Source organism: Oryza glaberrima, chromosome 11 (assembly GCF_000147395.1).
Source record: "Oryza glaberrima chromosome 11, OglaRS2, whole genome shotgun sequence".
NCBI lineage: Eukaryota > Viridiplantae > Streptophyta > Magnoliopsida > Poales > Poaceae > Oryza > Oryza glaberrima.
In genome coordinates, this window is record NC_068336.1 from 19,733,220 (window position 1) to 19,749,738 (window position 16,519).

Genomic DNA, 16,519 nt, shown 5'->3' on the forward strand with positions numbered 1-16,519 from the left:
CTGAAAAATACATCAGGTCCATCACGACTGACGACGATAGAAATGAGAACAACCCTATTACAATACATCGATACTTATTGTTACATCACCAAGACATAAACATTGGATAAACTCCTTATTTCAGATGTACTAGCTACTCCCTTCGTTTCAGATTGTAAGACTTTCTAGCATTGCTCATATTCATTTAGAAGTTAATGAATCTAGACGCATATATATGCCTAGATTCATATATATCTATATGAATATGGGCAATGTTAGAAAGTTTTACATTGTGAAACGGAGGATGTAGTACTTAATTTGCGGCTGCCTTTCTTGTGAATCTTGCCCATGAAACGGCCACCAAAACATATGTCTTGTCATATAGCTTGTCACAGAGGTCGAAGAAAGCAACTCTCCATGCTTTCTTGAATAATAGGCTGCATAAGACGGCCCAGAGACTTAATATAAATCCCAGAATAAGTCCAAAGTGAAAAGGCTCTAGCTGATGGTCTTGGCCATTATTTATTGTTAAATGACCTTGTTCGCCGCTGGAACAGTTTTTCCGAAGAGGAGGCCCACAAAGACCATTGTTGCCTTCGTACATATTTGGATTTTCTGAGTAGAGGGAATCAAGTTGTGATCCTGATGGTATATATTGCACCTGTTAGATTGTTATATGATAAATCCAAGTACCTTAAAGATGTCAGGTTTGATAGGCTTTGAGGGATTTCACCAGAAAACATGTTTCTTGAAAGGTCAAGCGATTCCAATAATTTTATGATCCCAAGCTTGTCTGGAATTCTTCCACTCAAGTGATTCCACGATAAATTCAGATTCCTCAATGCATCAAGAGACGCTATTCCTTCTGGAAGTACACCACTTAACTGATTCGATGACAAGTCAATGCTCCCTATGGGAAAACGAGTATAACCATAATAAAGTTCTTGATGCTTCGTGACTACAGGAAGATAACCTTTATGATCTACTCCATCATATTGGTCGTACCTGCCATACGACGTCGTCATCGCGGTCAAATTTGACAAACTCAAAGGCAGGCCACCTGATAAACTGTTGCTTGCAAGATCCAAAACATAGAGGTTTCGAAGATTTGTTATGCTCGGAGGAATATTCCCAGAGAACAAATTGTAGCTCAGTCGTAGAAACTGAAGTTCTGTCAAGTCTCCAACCCACATAGGCAATTTTCCGCTGAAATTATTTCTTGATAGATCCACAACAGCTAGCATTTGCACGTCTGCAAAAAGGATGGGAACTTGCCTGACAGCCTATTGTTACTTTAAAACAGACCAGTTAAATGTGTTGTACCCAAACATTGAGGAACTTCTCCCTCGAAATGGTTGTGGTCTAAGGATATTTCATACAAGAACTGCAGTTCACAAATAGATGCCGGAATTAATGTGACCTGTGAAGTTATTGAATGACAATTCAAGAACTTGCATGGACGGAGCCCCAAATTTTTGAGGTAGAAGTCCTGATAAATTGTTCTTCGAGATATCCAATATAGTAAGGTTTCTAGGCAACCGTGGTATGCCACCAGAAAATTGGTTTGAACGCATAGAGAGGAAGTTCACTGACATGGTCTCCATGTTTGCTGGCAATTTGCCTCTGATCGTGTTGTTTCCAATGTCCAAATATGTGGCCTTCGAAATGGTGGTCCAGAACCAGTCTGGGAGTACATCAACTATAGCTGTACTTGAAATGTCTAGTTCAACAATATCCACCTGAGATTGAAGCCAAGCAGGAAACGAAGGGCCCAACTGACAAAATGAGAAATCTGCATAAGTAAGACTAAAAGGAGGCAGCCATTTAGAGTCAAAAACTATCTTCATGGAATTTCCACGTAACCAAATATACTTCAAGTTTGTGAGGCTTCCAAAGTTCTCTTCCGTGATGAACCCATCCATGTAATTCAAGCTTAGGTCAATAGTAGTCAAATTTGTTAGCATGCCAATCTCCGAAGGCAGAAATCCTGTGAGGCGGTTGTTAGAGAGGTCAAGTTTGACAATGCCGGCAAATTTCCCTATCCGATCTGGTAGTTTTCCACTTATATTGTTACTTCCCAAGTGCAGTTCGTTCAATCTATTCCAAGGAGTACACTGCGGTAACCTTTCTAATATCTCTAATATGTTGCCATGCGAGAGACTGGAAGTGAGATCTAGGATTCTCAAATTGCATAAGTTTGTCATGTTTGCTACCATGATCCCCCTGTAATGGTTTTCCATAGCATCAACGAGGCCTGAAAAGTCAAGGACTTCGAGGGAAGTCAAATTTCCTATTGCATGATCTGGAATTCGACCGTACAAATAGGTCGACCGAAGGTTCAGGTTCTTGAGGGTTTTTATGTTCCAAAACCAACAAGATGTGATTGTGTGGTTGAACTTGTTGAAAGAGAGCTGGAGCTCCTCGAGATTTGTCATGTTAAGGTGTGGGAGCCACTGGTTTGCAGTAGCTAGATCACAACCAGTAAGATCAAGTACCCTCAAGGAAGAAACCATATTCACCACATGAGACCAATCAACTACCATGCTATAAGGTTGACGTCTCCCATGTTAAGATACCGTAATCGTCGTAGGCGTGTTACCCATGATATATCTGGTGAGTAACTATTTGCTGTGTAAGAGAGGTCAAGAACTCGCAGGTTGGAAAGATTACCGAGGTGAGGAGGCACCAGACCATGGAAAGGGATCCCAGAGAGATTAAGATATCTCAAGCTTTTCAGAGAGCCCAGAAACTCCGGCATATCGCCGGTTGGCCCTTCAAGTGAGTTGTGGCTGAGATCGAGGTGCTGAAGATGGTGAAGAGAAAGCAGAGAGTGACTTATCTTGCCGAACAATCTCATTGCAAACGGGTTGATGCTTTCCCTGCTGCCAAGGTTAAGCTTGACGATATGCCCCGGCCCGTGCGGTCGCTGCAACGGACGCCTGTCCACCGGCAGCAGTCTTGGCCATCTTCCGGCCGCCATGACGCGAGGAGGCCTGTCGTGTCGTCGGCGATGCCTTCCTTGAACTCCAACAGCGCGTCCATCTCGCCTGGGAAGCAGCCGCCGGAGTTGCGTCATCATCACTTGCAACGCCGTGGCCGCTGCCGGTGTCAGTAGCAACAGTACCGTGGTGGTGGACTGGTGGTGATGGCAAGGGCCGGACAAGAACATGGCAGTGAGGGGGCTCATGGTGTAGCTATCTCCGGTGATCGAATCGATCGACCAGTTTTAGAGAACATGAAATCGTACTCACTAACACAGTCCATGGCTTTTTAACCCACCATCAGACGAAGCTGCGCTGCGGGAGCCTGTGCGTACAGTCTGTCTAGTGGACAACATTGGTGGTGTTTGAATCTCATGAAATAAAAGATTAAGTGTTTCACGCAATACGAGATGGTAATAACGTGTGATTAATTGAGTTTTAATTATTACAAACTTGAAAAATGGATTAATCTGATATTTTAGATTAACTTTCATATACAAAGTATTCACATGAAACGTACCGTTTAACAGTTTGTAAAGCATGTCACGAGTATCCGAAATTTAATCGCGAGCTGATTAATTTCCATGTCGTACGTGCTCGTTCGCTGGTGGAAATTAATCTCATCTGTGGAAAAATAAAAAATTTCTCCGCGACTAGCTGACTAGCGACCTACGAGTATTCTTTTCTTCCAAGCTGCCGGTTTTTGTCAGAAAATTGCCTAGCGTCAAGGGCGGGTACAGACGTACTCCCTCCGTCCCATAATATAAGGGATTTTCGACTTTTTACTTGCACTGTTTGACTACTCGTCTTATTAAAAAAATTTATACAAATATAAAATACAAAAAAATATGCTTAAAATACTTTGGATAATAAAGTAAGTCACAAATAAAATAAATGATAATTCCAAAATTTTTTGAATAAGACGAATAGTCAAACAGTGCAAGCAAAAAGTCAAAACCCTTATATTATCGGATGGAGAGAGTTTATCTATCTATTATATTATATACTAAAAGTTCATGAAACATCCCAGCTAAAAACACTCCTAAGTTGACACATGGCACTCCTAAAAACACTCCCAAGCCATCAAGTGGCACTCTAATAAATTAGATAAACATCTAATCATCGATTTTCACTTAACTCGGTAGACCCATCAGTTTTGACCATCAGATTAAATTCTCATCTCTTCACCCTAATATATGACGATGGTTGCTTGCTTTGGTCCCACCAAAATAATAATTACGACCAATCAAATGCATAGAATCAGTTGTTTCTCTCCTAAAAAATCATCGCACAATTAATTCTTCGAAAGAAAACCGACGTTGTGGATTTAATGCAGGAGCCTGGGTGCGTGCTTCCATCATTAAAAAAAATTGTACCATCGAAAACTTTTTAAGTGAATATCACCTTTGCATCAAAAAAGGTGAAAATCACTAACTGTTCTAAACTATTTACAGGGTTCAGATTCATGAATATTGCCCTCCATAGTTAGTTTCAGAATTTTCCTGTATCTGTTTGATTACCAGGGCCTGATGAATTTTTCACGGATGCTAATTCTCACTAGATTAAATTTTCATCTCTCCTCCCTAATATATGATGGTCGCATGCTTTGGTCCCACCAAAATAATTAATTAGGAGTAAACAAAGTAGAGAATCAGTTGTTTCTCTTTCTCTCCCGAAAAAAATCAACAAATAAATTTTCAGATGTAAAGCCATAAGAAAAAAAAGCAATGCGCCTCTAGCCCACTTTCTCAACCAATATCAACGACATCCTTTTCAGGAACAAGAAGCAACAAATTAACCAAGTGAGAAATAATCCTAATCGTATCAAACAGGTGATTGATGCAAGCAAGTTCCATCTTTTTATTGTTTGATCTCTTAACATAGCCTTCCACTTCTCTGTTTTTTTATGCATATAATTTCACTTTTTTACCTACAATTTTATACTACTCCGTGGTGATGTTGTTCATATTCTGATCTGTTGCTACTAGCTTCTACAACAAAGTGATATATCAAAGCTGAAAGCTCTTGCCCCTTGGACAATATATTCACTAATATCATGTATTTGGGTGGACAATATATTCACTAATATCATGTATTTGGGTGCTGTCAGTTAATTTTTGAGCACTTAGTCAAGGCGCCTTGACACTGCGTGCTTTGCCACCAGAAATTTGTTAATTGATTTTTTAGATAATCATTTTGGAAGGGTAATGCATGCCGCTTTTTTTTAAAGAAATATAGTACCAACACAACTGCTCATATACACACACGTACACTTATCCATAGAAATCATATTCGAGAGACTGAACCAATGATATATATATATCTTCAAATTAACAAAGTCACCACAAGCGTCTTGCTATCGATGAGAACATCGCCTACTGCAAGAATAATTAGCCGTAAATATGATACCCACGTCAAGTCTAGGTCTTGAACCTATGTAGGTAAGTTCCACCATATGTAACTTAGCAGCCACGCTCACTAATTGCAGATAATGTGTACCGCCTCTTCCCTATCCTTTAACTCCTTTTTTCCATATATTATTTGAGATAACATGTAGTATATAAATAATAAATAAACTACTATAACTTTTAAATTATATATACAATTTTTATATTCGACCACAATTATATTCTTTACAATTAACTCAATCCATATTTACTATATTTTCATTTATAAATAATAATAAATATTATTTTGATCCATGATTTGACCCTTTGCGTTATATCTAACATAAAAAAGGAAAAACATAGGTTATAGTGTCATAAATTACTAAAACTAGATCTAAGATGTTTGAAAATAAAGTTTACTATATTATATTATTTACCATTAACTTAATTTATGATCTATATTAACTATACTTTAATGTGTAAAATAAAATTATATTTTAGGACTTTCTTATTCTTTTTCTGGAATCCAAACGGACCTGAAAATTATAAAAAATATGACAATATGGAGTATATATCACTATATATTCTTTATCGGTTATAAAAATATGTACCACTAAATTAGATTTACAATATCAACAAGAAACATGTCATATCTTTTCCCTTTACATGGCATTTGATAATTATAACAAATCGTGAAAAAAAATTAATGATATATGTAATATCATCACATAAATATGCTTACTATGTAGGGTGCACTATATTTGGCCCATATCATTTCACAAATGTGCATGACTAAATTAGATTTACAATGTTAACAAGTAGCGGTTCACTTCCGGGGCCTTGCATGGCAATTGAGAATTATATCAAATCATGATAAAAATTAACAATATTGATTATATGATCATATAAATGTACTTGCCATGTGGATTCCAATCTATTCGGACTATACGGGGATAATCTAAAGAGTCCATTCTATTTACCAAATCATGTATAAGTTCTACGTTTTGTAGACTACGCCCTAAATAATAAGTAAAATAACGGATGGAGTACATGTCATGTTTTTCCCCTTTGATTTATGTTAAATACGTATGGTGTATTTTGTATATACTAAGTTTGGTTAATTAGGGAACATAAACCATACTAAAGTTAAATATGAGAATTCATGCATTAAAAATACATTTCATAACAAGAACTTACTTAACAAAAGTGTACTTTAGTCAATGGTGCTTAAATATTTATAAATTCTCTAAACATACTAATTATTTCCGCACTTATTTCAAACTAAATTCATTTTTTCCACATAATATAAGGAGTAGAAGTAAATAGAAGTTTGCCATTAAATAGATAAAATAAAGACATCTATAATATACAAGAAAATTTGTTGATTAAGGTTTATAAACTCCAAAGTAAGATATTCTAATTGCTAAAAAAACACACACTTGGGACTCGTAATAGTTCCATGTGAAGGAGCACTATTGTTGCGACACAATAGTTTCTCATCAATTAAAAACCACACGGTTTAAATAATTTTGGTTTAGAATTTACATGTTGAAAGGTAATTAGAAGAAAATTAATGACGTTCACAACAATCTCAAACAAATTATTGATTAAAACATGTTTAGAATAGAGTAAAAGAATATTTTAAGAAATACTCATCCACATATAAGTATTCATAATTAAAATTCAAGCAACATTAAATAAGGTGCCTGCGCATGTGTGCGGGCTACTTTCCTAGTTTAACTAAAATGTCTGAAGGAATTGAATAGCTTATTTCCTTAAAATAAAGGAGAAATCAGCAATGGTACTGGATTTGTCAAGTGACTAGGTTCTTCAAACATGATAGACCATTGGTGGACTAACACTGTGTGACCACTAACTGACAACAGAATCAGTAAGCATCACAAACTTGACAGACTACTGTGGAGTGTGCATGTGGTCCACCTTAAATTTCAACTCTGGGTTAGGACTTAAAGTGATCATGTGGTCCACCCTGAATTTCAGAGTGGGTCTGAATTTGTACTCTTAACAAACAGTCCTCATCATGGCATCTATGTCTGGGAAGCAAATTAAAGAGTCTGACAAAATTTAGGCTCACATAGTGTTGATTTCACAAAGATCACTGTACTAGTTTACTGTTAACAATCCTGGTACAGAATTTCCTTGCCATAGCTGCATTAAAAATCCTAAAATTCAAGTTGAATTCCAGGTCTATTGTGTGATACGTATCACATGACTTGCCATATGAACTACCAGCCAATGATATTGAGATCATCTGCTTTGTCCTAGCGTGCCAACATCTTGTCCCCAAGGCCAGGCTATCTGTTCTATGAAGGTGCCCGACGTGTTCAGTGGCATGGAGGTCAGGTACTTTGATCTTCTCCCAGAGAGCTAGGAGGTTGATCTTGATCGAGTGCAGGCTCTTGCTGACAAAAACACGGTTGCAATGGTAATTGTCAATCCAAGGAACCCATGCACCTATAGCTAATTAAGGCAAGTACTAACTCAGTTGTTCATTTTTTGATTGGTGATTGGGAATTGTCATAGTGTTTGATCAGTAGTCTCTGTTTTTTCTAGGTTGCCGAGACTGCAAAAAAGCTTGGCATCTTTGTCATTGCAGATGACATGAAGTGTATGCACATTTGACGTTTTGGCAAAATTTGTGCGGATGAGCGTCTTTGGCTCAGTGGCTCAGTAGATGGGTTGTGCCTGGATGGCGACATGGATGGATTGTGACAAGTGATCTTAATGATGTATTTCAAAGGACAAAAGGTTCTTGAACCCAACTCTTTCATCCATGTACTACTGAAATCATCAATGAAATACATGAATTTTTTAGTTAATTTAACAGACAATGTAGACACTTTAGATGAAACAGCAAATCTAAGCTTAACGAAACAGCTTAGATTCTTGAATGATCTAAATCCTGAACCTTACAATCAGCAAAAAATTCTGAGTCCTGGTTCCATTTTCAGGTAGTGGAAAGCATCAAGAGTTACCTTGATACCTCGTCTGATCCTGAAACATTTGTCCGTAAAGATGGAAGCGTTCTCACCTCCCGGAGGAGGCCGCACCTTTGTATTTATATGTGTCAAGAAGAGCCCTTGACGTGGCTTACAAACAATGTGATAAGATTTGTTACATCGTATGTTATCCAACTCAACTACCCTATTATCTAGCTAGATCAACTAACTAGAAGATAAGATATACATTGTTTTACACTCCCCCTCAATCATAACTTGGCCAAGTTAAGATTGTACATGAAATGCCGAAGATTCTGTGTAGACAATGCTTTTGTAAATCCATCTGCTATCTGATCCTTGGTACCAATAAATCTGATATCCAACATTTTATTGGCTACCCTTTCTCGCACAAAGTGGTAGTCAATCTCTATGTGTTTTGTTCTAGCATGGAAGACCGGATTGGATGATAGGTAGGTTGCTCCTAAATTGTCACACCACAGAACTGGAGACTGATCTATCTTTACTCCTAACTCTTCCAAGACAGACCGAACCCAAATTAATTCAGCAGTAGCATTGGCCATGGCTTTGTATTCAGCTTCAGTACTTGATCTTGAAACTGTTGGTTGTTTTCTAGCACTCCATGATACAAGATTTGGACCAAAGTAAATCACAAACCCTCCTGTGGATCTTCTATCATCTAGACTACCAGCCCAATCAGCATCAAAGAAAACACTGACTAAAGTAGAACTATATTTTTTGAAGTGTAACCCAACACCAACAGTTCCTTTAATATACCTCAAATACGTTTAACTGCTGACCAATGTTCTGAAGTAGGAGCATGAAGATACTGACATACCTTGACATACCTTGTTGACAGAGAAGGCCAAATCCGGTCTGGTGAGTGTCAAATATTGTAGTCCTCCTACAATGCTCCTGTACCTCGTGCTGTCTTCTAAACCAAGAGGATCACCAGTATGCACCATCAACTTTTCAGAAATGGCTAGCGGTGTAGGAGCTGTTTTACAATTTTCCATGTTAACCTTGACTAACAGATCTGAGGCATACTTTGCTTGATTCAATAGTATACCATCCGGAACCTTCTTGACTTCTATGCCCAAGAAGTAGTGTAAATCACCTAGATCATTCAAAGCAAAATCAGACCTCAAATCCTTGAGTAACGCAGTACCTGCATTACTTGAGGAACTTGTGACAATAATATCATCCACATAAATCATCATATATATAATCACACCATGCTTGTTATAAATAAACAATGATGTGTCAGCTTTGGATGCAACAAAGCCTAACTGAATTAGCTTGTGACTCAACCTGGAATACCAGGCTCTAGGTGCTTGTTTTAGACCATAGATGGCTTTATCAAGTCTGCAAACCAAGGTTGATTTACCTTCATACCCTGGGGGTTGCTTCATATAAACCTCTTCTTCTAGTATACCATGCAAAAAAGCATTTTGCACATCTAATTGTCTAAGTGACCATCCTCTAGAGACTGCAATGCCAAGGACTAGTCTAACTGTAGCAATTTTTACTATTGGACTAAATGTATCTTCATAGTATATTCCATACCTTTGCCTGAACCCCTTAGCTACTAGCCTTGCCTTGTATCTGTCTATTGTTCCATCTGCTTTTCTCTTAATTTTATATACCCACTTGCAATCTATTATATTCTTACCTTGTGGCATTTCCACTAAATGCCAGGACTTGTTTTTAACAAGTGCATTATACTCCTCATCCATGGCTTGCTTCCAGCGTGAGTTTCCCAATGCCTCTTGTACATCAGCTGGTTCACCTGTAGAGCAAGCCAAAGAATACTTAATTGTTCCATCAACATCTAACCAGCTGGCCTTAGTTATCCCACTCTACAAGCGAGTTCGCGGCCTGACGGGTTCAGACTGCTACACAGAAGATCCTGAACCAGCCGTGTCATCCACAGCTGATCCTGTCGGGTTCCCATGTGTCGATGAAGTGGTCGCAGACGATCCTGACGACAATACTGAATTCGGTCCTGATTGGCCAGACCCCGGGGTTGAATGCTCCTGGGATGCAGTACCTGTGCTTGGTGTAGACTGTGCATGACTGTGACTGCCCTCGGATCCGCTGCTGCTGTCAGCCATCAAATCATCCTCGTGCCCAGCACCGCTTGCTTCAGGCACCATGATTTTCATGTGAGTTTTGCACCAGATTTTCACCATTTTGCGCCGAATTTTCGCCAACGACCTGTGCTCCTGTTGCTTGATCACCACAAGAGGGATTAGTAGAACATGTTAGCATATGATCATTAGTAATTTCTCCCCTTTGATCAGTGACGGGAAGCAGTCGAGTGGGAAGCAAGGAGATTTCCCGTCGCAGGCGGGCACCCGCGTTGGGATGCAAGGCAGCAAAAGGGAAAATTGTTTCATCAAAGACAACGTTGCGAGAGATGTACACACGGCCTGTAGAGATCTCAAGACATTTATATCCTTTGTGAAGGGGGCTATAGCCAAGGAAGGCGCAATGGATGGATCGGAAAGATAGCTTGCGAGCGTTGTATGGTCTCAGGTTCAGCCAGCAGGCACACCCGAAGATACGAAGATGACTGAACTCAGGATTTTCAGAAAAAAAGTTGCTCATAGGGAGTTTTAAAGGAGATAACTGAACTAGGTAGCCTATTGATGAGATACGTAGCAGTAAGAAATGCTTCATCCCAGAACTTAAAGGGAACCGAAGCTTGGGATAGGAGGGCAAGTCCTTTCTCAACGATATCCCTATGTTTGCGTTCTGCAGATCCGTTCTACTGATGTGCATGAGGACATGAGATATGATGAACTATGCCTATTTTCTGAAAAAAGGAGTTCAGTTTTTCGTACTCACCACCCCAATCAGTTTGGACAGTGAGTATTTTGGTGTTAAATTGTCGCTCTACATACTGTTGGAAATTAAGAAAGGCTTGAAACACATTGGATTTCTTTTTCAATAGATAGATCCATGTGTATTTGCTAAAATCATCTATAAAGCTCACATAGTAATCATGTTTTCCAATAGAGGTAGGCGCCGGACCCCACACATCAGAGAATACGAGAGCAAATGGAACATTGGATAAACTCATAGACTTAGGGTACGGCAATTGATGGCTCTTGGCCCTTTGACAAGAATCACAAATGTGTTCGACATTCTTGGACTCACTAGAACAAGGAAGCTTAAAACTTTTGACAACTTGATTAACAATCTGAAAAGACGGATGAGCTAAACGATAATGCCACCTAATGGAAGATGGCTTGACAATGCTCAAGGCACTTTTATTCAGACTTGGGCTTTGACCACCGGGTTCTGGAGCCAAAGGATAGAGCTGTCCCTTACTTCTGCCGTGATGTAGCAGCTTCTTCGTTGCCTGATCCTTTATATTAAAGAATTTGGGGTAAATTTCAACAAAAGCATCATTATCAAAGGCTAAGCGATTCGCAGAGACAAGATTTTTGTTGGCAGTAGGAACGTAAAGGATATTCTTTAGATGAAGATCTTTATTTGGGGTAGAAATTACTGAATGACCAATATGACTAATGTTCATACCTGAGCCATTTGCTGCATGCACCTGATCCGGACCATTGTACTTCTCTCGAATGGAGAGTTTGTCGAGTTCCCCGGTGATGTGATCTGTGGCACCACAGTCGACATACCAGTTGGTATCGACCCCGTAGGCGGAGTTTGTTGCCGCAGCTGCAACCTTCTCTTCAGGCTGGTAGGCTTGATCAAACCTATACCAACATTTGATCACCGCGTGGCCAGTTTTGCCACAAAGTTGGCAGAACGGACGCGGTCCTTGCTGGCCACCACCGCGCCCACCGTTTCCACGGCCACAGCCTCCATTGCCGCGACCACGGAAATTGTTGTTGTTGTTGCCGCGACCACGGAAAGCAGCATTTGCAGAAGATTGGATCTGCCCTCTGCCTTGAAGATGATCCATGCGGTTGTCGTAGCTAACCATCTAGGAGTACAAATCACTTAGAGAAATTGGATCAGATCTGCCTACCACAGTAGAGACCAGCGGGTTGTAGTCGATGTCGAGGCCCGCCAGGATGTACGAGACCAGCTCGTCGTCGTCGATGGGTTTGCCAGCTGACGCCAGATCATCAGCTAGGCCCTTCATCTTGGAGAAGTAGGCGGCAGTTGTTATGGATCCTTTCTTGGAGTTGGCGAGGCTGATCCTGAGGTTGGTGATGCGTGCTCGAGATTGGGAGGCGTACATGTTGGTGATGGCCGCCCAAACATAAGATGAGCTTGCCATGGGGAGGAAATGATCTAGGGTTTTTGGAAGGGTAGATGAGGCGGGCTCTGATACCACGTAAAGATGGAAGCGTTCTCACCTCCCGGAGGAGGCCGCACCTTTGTATTTATGTGTCAAGAAGAGCCCTTGACGTGGCTTACAAACAATGTGATAAGATTTGTTACATCGTATGTTATCCAACTCAACTACCCTATTATCTAGCTAGATCAACTAACTAGAAGATAAGATAAGATATACATTGTTTTACACAGGTAACTAAAATTTCCTCTCTCTTTTCTTCTAAAGCTAATTCATACGTATCTTAGGAGCATAACAAGACCAATGAAGATATTTAAGCATGCACTGATTGTGTACATGGAAAAGCAGAATGATTTACATTTCACTTTGACACATTTTGTTTTTTTTTTCTAGGGACGATTCCACAACTCATTGAGAACACAAAGGGAGAATTCTTGTGAAAAAAATGTCGATGTATGTCCTAAATAGTTTACATTAGGTGCTGTAGGCTTGTATCTAGCTAGGCAAATCAACCAACTGCAGCTATAGTCTGCCAACCTCATTCCATCTCTCCTATATTGATGCCTCTTGAGTCCTATCCTCTCCAAGTAGTGTGTACCACCACTGGATACCGCAATTAATTCTAGAGCATTGGCGCAACGCAGCGAGGAATTGCCGGGTGATCTCCGCGAAGCCCAAAGATTTGAGAGTTGACATGAGGAACTCGATGCCAAGCGGGACCTCCATCATGCTACTGAGGTTGACTAGATATAGTTGCTGCAGCCTTGCCATGGAACCTTGCTGAATCTCCAACCGTTTCAGGCGAGGCATGTCTCCTATGTATAGCTCCTTGAGGGCAGGAAACCACCCATGGTGGAAGATGAGCTCATCTCCAATGTACGCTCTGTTCAACAAAAGGTCCGTCAGATTCGACCACCGAGACAGAGATGGCAGTGGGTCATCTACCAGCTGGGACCAAGATAGATGTATCGAATACAAGTGGTTCTGACCCCCTGCTGCACCCAACAGCATGTTTGCTTGTGCCAATCTCCCGCGCAATCTTAGCTTTTCAAGGTTTGGAGGCAGTGGGTTCGAACTACTCAAATTGAGGATATCATTCTCATCACTTGCTGCAATGCTTAAGTAGGATAGAAATTCCATGTGACGCAATGACGCGCAGAGGCATTCGCAGCAGCTTCCCTTCACATCCCATATCTTTATGCTTCTCATCTGCCTCAGCTCCCCCAACCAGCTCAAAGGCTCATCCTGAGCTTGCAGTGCTTGCAATGTCTGTAGCTCTCTCAGATTCTCTAGTCCCCTGGGGATGCATACACCAGTGCGACACCGGAGTTGTCGCCCAGACCGATCGTTCGCTTTCTCAGCAAACATGTGCCTAAGCTTTTTTAGCTTAATGATCCCTCTTGGCAGCTCATGTATTTCCGATGTACAGAGGTCCAGTGTTAGCAAGTTGGAGAGCTTCTCGATAGAATTTGGGAGGAGCTTCACATTGGAATCCCGCAGGCCAAGATGTCGGAGGTTGAATAGATCACCTATGGCATCTGGAACATTGTCGATGGGTAGCCCGCTTAACTCAAGTACTGACATATATCTACACTTCTCGGATAGCAGAGGTAGCAGAGTGGATGATGCCATGGCTTTATCCAATGCGATGAAAGATCGAAGGCGGCATTCACTTGAAATTACTTGATTAATATCCTTGTCTAATCTGTGTATTACCATCCGTCGTTCATCATTCTCCTCAAGAAACTCGAAACGCTTATTCTCACAACTGTATGAAACACCAAAACATTCTCTCCGGCACAAATCAACTGCCAACTCGTGTATGATATCATGCATTCTGAATGCTTTTATCCTCCCAAATGAGTTCCTTTCAACAAGCTGTAGCATGTTCATGTGAACCAATTCCTTGAGATACCCTTCTGCCACTTCCTCCATTGTGCTTCCACCCCTCTTCTCTACAAACCCTTCTGCTATCCACCACCTTACAAGCTTCTTTCTTGTAAAAAGATAGTCGTCTGGAAACAAGCTGCAATAGAGGAAGCAACTTTTTAGTTGTGTTGGAAGGTAGATGTAGCTCAGGTAAAGGATATTCCTAACATGTTCCATGCTCGGGTTGTTGATGAGCTCCCAGTCAAGTTGGTTATGTATGTGCCTGAATTCCTCTTCAGTCTTGTCACGCACAAAGAGGAGTTTGCCGACAGAGACAATTGCAAGAGGTACACCTTTGCACTTGCTTGCTATTTGATATGCTAGCTGTGTTACTTCTGTGGGGCACTCAAGTTTCTTCTCTCTTGGAAAAGCCGCCTTATAGAAGAGTTCCCATGAGTCGTTTTGTGATAGAGGTTCTAGCCTAATCCTCTTGTTTGGGAAAGCAAGGTGAGTTACCTCATCAATGCGTGTTGTGACAAGTACTCTACTCCCCCTGAGATTAGAAACAAGTGCTCCGAACAAATTACCGATGGCTTCTGGTGCCCAAACATCATCTAATATGACCAAATACTTCCGGTCCCTTAGGAATGCCTTCAATTCATCTTGAAGGCCTTCAGCTTTCATGTCCCCAAGGTTTACCGGAGGATTTTGTTTGGCATTTCTGAAAAGTTCAGTGATCAGACATTTCAGAATGTTCTTGATGGAATATGTTTGAGAGATGGAGACCCAGGCATGGCATTCAAACTTCTCTCTCTCGTTCCTATACACATTTGCTGCCAAGGTTGTTTTGCCGAGACCTCCCATCCCATGCAGCACTATCACCTCACATTCCAATTCATCACCTGCCAGCCACTCGCGGAGTCTTTTTCTATTTTCATCCACCCCTACAAGATCTTCTTCACTGAGGGAGCATGAAATGCTAGCTAGATGACGTGACGCCTCAACAATGTAACATGAGCTTTCACCACTAGTCTCATCGGCAACCATCCGAACCCATCGCTCTTTTGCCTGAAACAGGTGCACTAGATTGGCCTCTGCTTCCTTAACAGACGGAGCTATCCTGTTTAAAGAGAGCAGAGCATTTGGTCCCTTCATTCTCTTGAATCCTTTCTTTAGATAGGTAGTCCATCCAGTGTCATCATGTTTGTCCTTGTGGCTAACAAGATGCAAGTAGTCATCCACGATGTCCTCGATCTGATGTGCTAACATTCTCACATCCTCCACCCAGATTTCATACATCTTGTTGTTGCGATTGCGGATATCCATTCGAGACAGAAACTCGTGCATCAGCCTGAGCTCCCTCCTGATGCGCCCCATGCTACCTTGAAGCTCTGTCAGTTGTGTGACGTACTTCTGAAAATATGAAGTGGCTTGGTTGATTGCCTCATTCCCTAGGGCAACACCAATCTTCTTCACAACTAGAAGAATCACAGCCTCAGACATTAGGTTCTTGTCGAGTCTGATTGCACACCTGACCAGGGTGGCCTGAGTATATCTCTCTACCACAAAACCTAGAAAGGAAGAAGAAAGGTAAAATACAATAAGCTGTATTGATATGTTATATCTAAAAAGGAAGGAAAAAAAGATGTAGAACATGATAAGTACCATATTGACAGGTTACATATAACAAATGGGAACTTCGCCATGATAATCTGTTTATTTTTGTTTTTTTCTCTATCTGACCTCTTTAGTGCTTAAGAAGACATATCTCTTCCCTTGTTGTAGATAACATTTCCTAACATCTGTTTTATGGCCCATGATAATTAAATCTGACCATAAGTTAGCTATGACCACTTGCATATTGAAAATTCTGAAGTTTTCTTTAAACAAAAGGAAATAAATCGACTTGCACCATTTAGGGACATTATATTTTGGTTATCGTAGACAAGTTGGTTACATTCGTATGTGTGATAAGGTCAATGGTGACAACATTAAATCAAGGAGAATTCTTTACAGTACACCACTTTTATGTGAGTTTTTGTTTCT

The 16,519-nt window shown here is 40.5% G+C and overlaps 1 protein-coding gene, 1 non-coding gene and 2 pseudogenes across 2 annotated transcripts; all 4 read right to left on the reverse strand.

Annotated features, from left to right (window-relative positions):
• Positions 1 to 287: 287 nt before the first annotated feature.
• LOC127754820 (receptor-like protein EIX2) lies at positions 288 to 1,102 on the reverse strand (annotated as a pseudogene).
• Positions 1,103 to 2,515: 1,413 nt separating this feature from the next.
• Positions 2,516 to 3,166, reverse strand: LOC127755773 (receptor-like protein EIX2; annotated as a pseudogene).
• A 9,104-nt stretch (positions 3,167 to 12,270) lies between these two features.
• Positions 12,271 to 12,409, reverse strand: LOC127756118 (small nucleolar RNA Z247). Its single transcript, XR_008013157.1, has one exon. It is a non-coding gene; the product is annotated as a small nucleolar RNA Z247 (small nucleolar RNA).
• A 747-nt stretch (positions 12,410 to 13,156) lies between these two features.
• Positions 13,157 to 15,976, reverse strand: LOC127754819 (disease resistance protein RPM1-like). The gene has a single exon (XM_052280416.1). It carries the CDS (start codon positions 15,974 to 15,976, stop codon positions 13,157 to 13,159), a length of 2,820 nt encoding a protein of 939 aa, XP_052136376.1.
• Positions 15,977 to 16,519: the final 543 nt, after the last annotated feature.

Bases quoted from the DNA above. Each gene is read 5' to 3' on its own strand.
- LOC127754819 (XM_052280416.1), bottom strand. From the start codon at position 15,976: ATGTCTGAGGCTGTGATTCTTCTAGTTGTGAAGAAGATTGGTGTTGCC.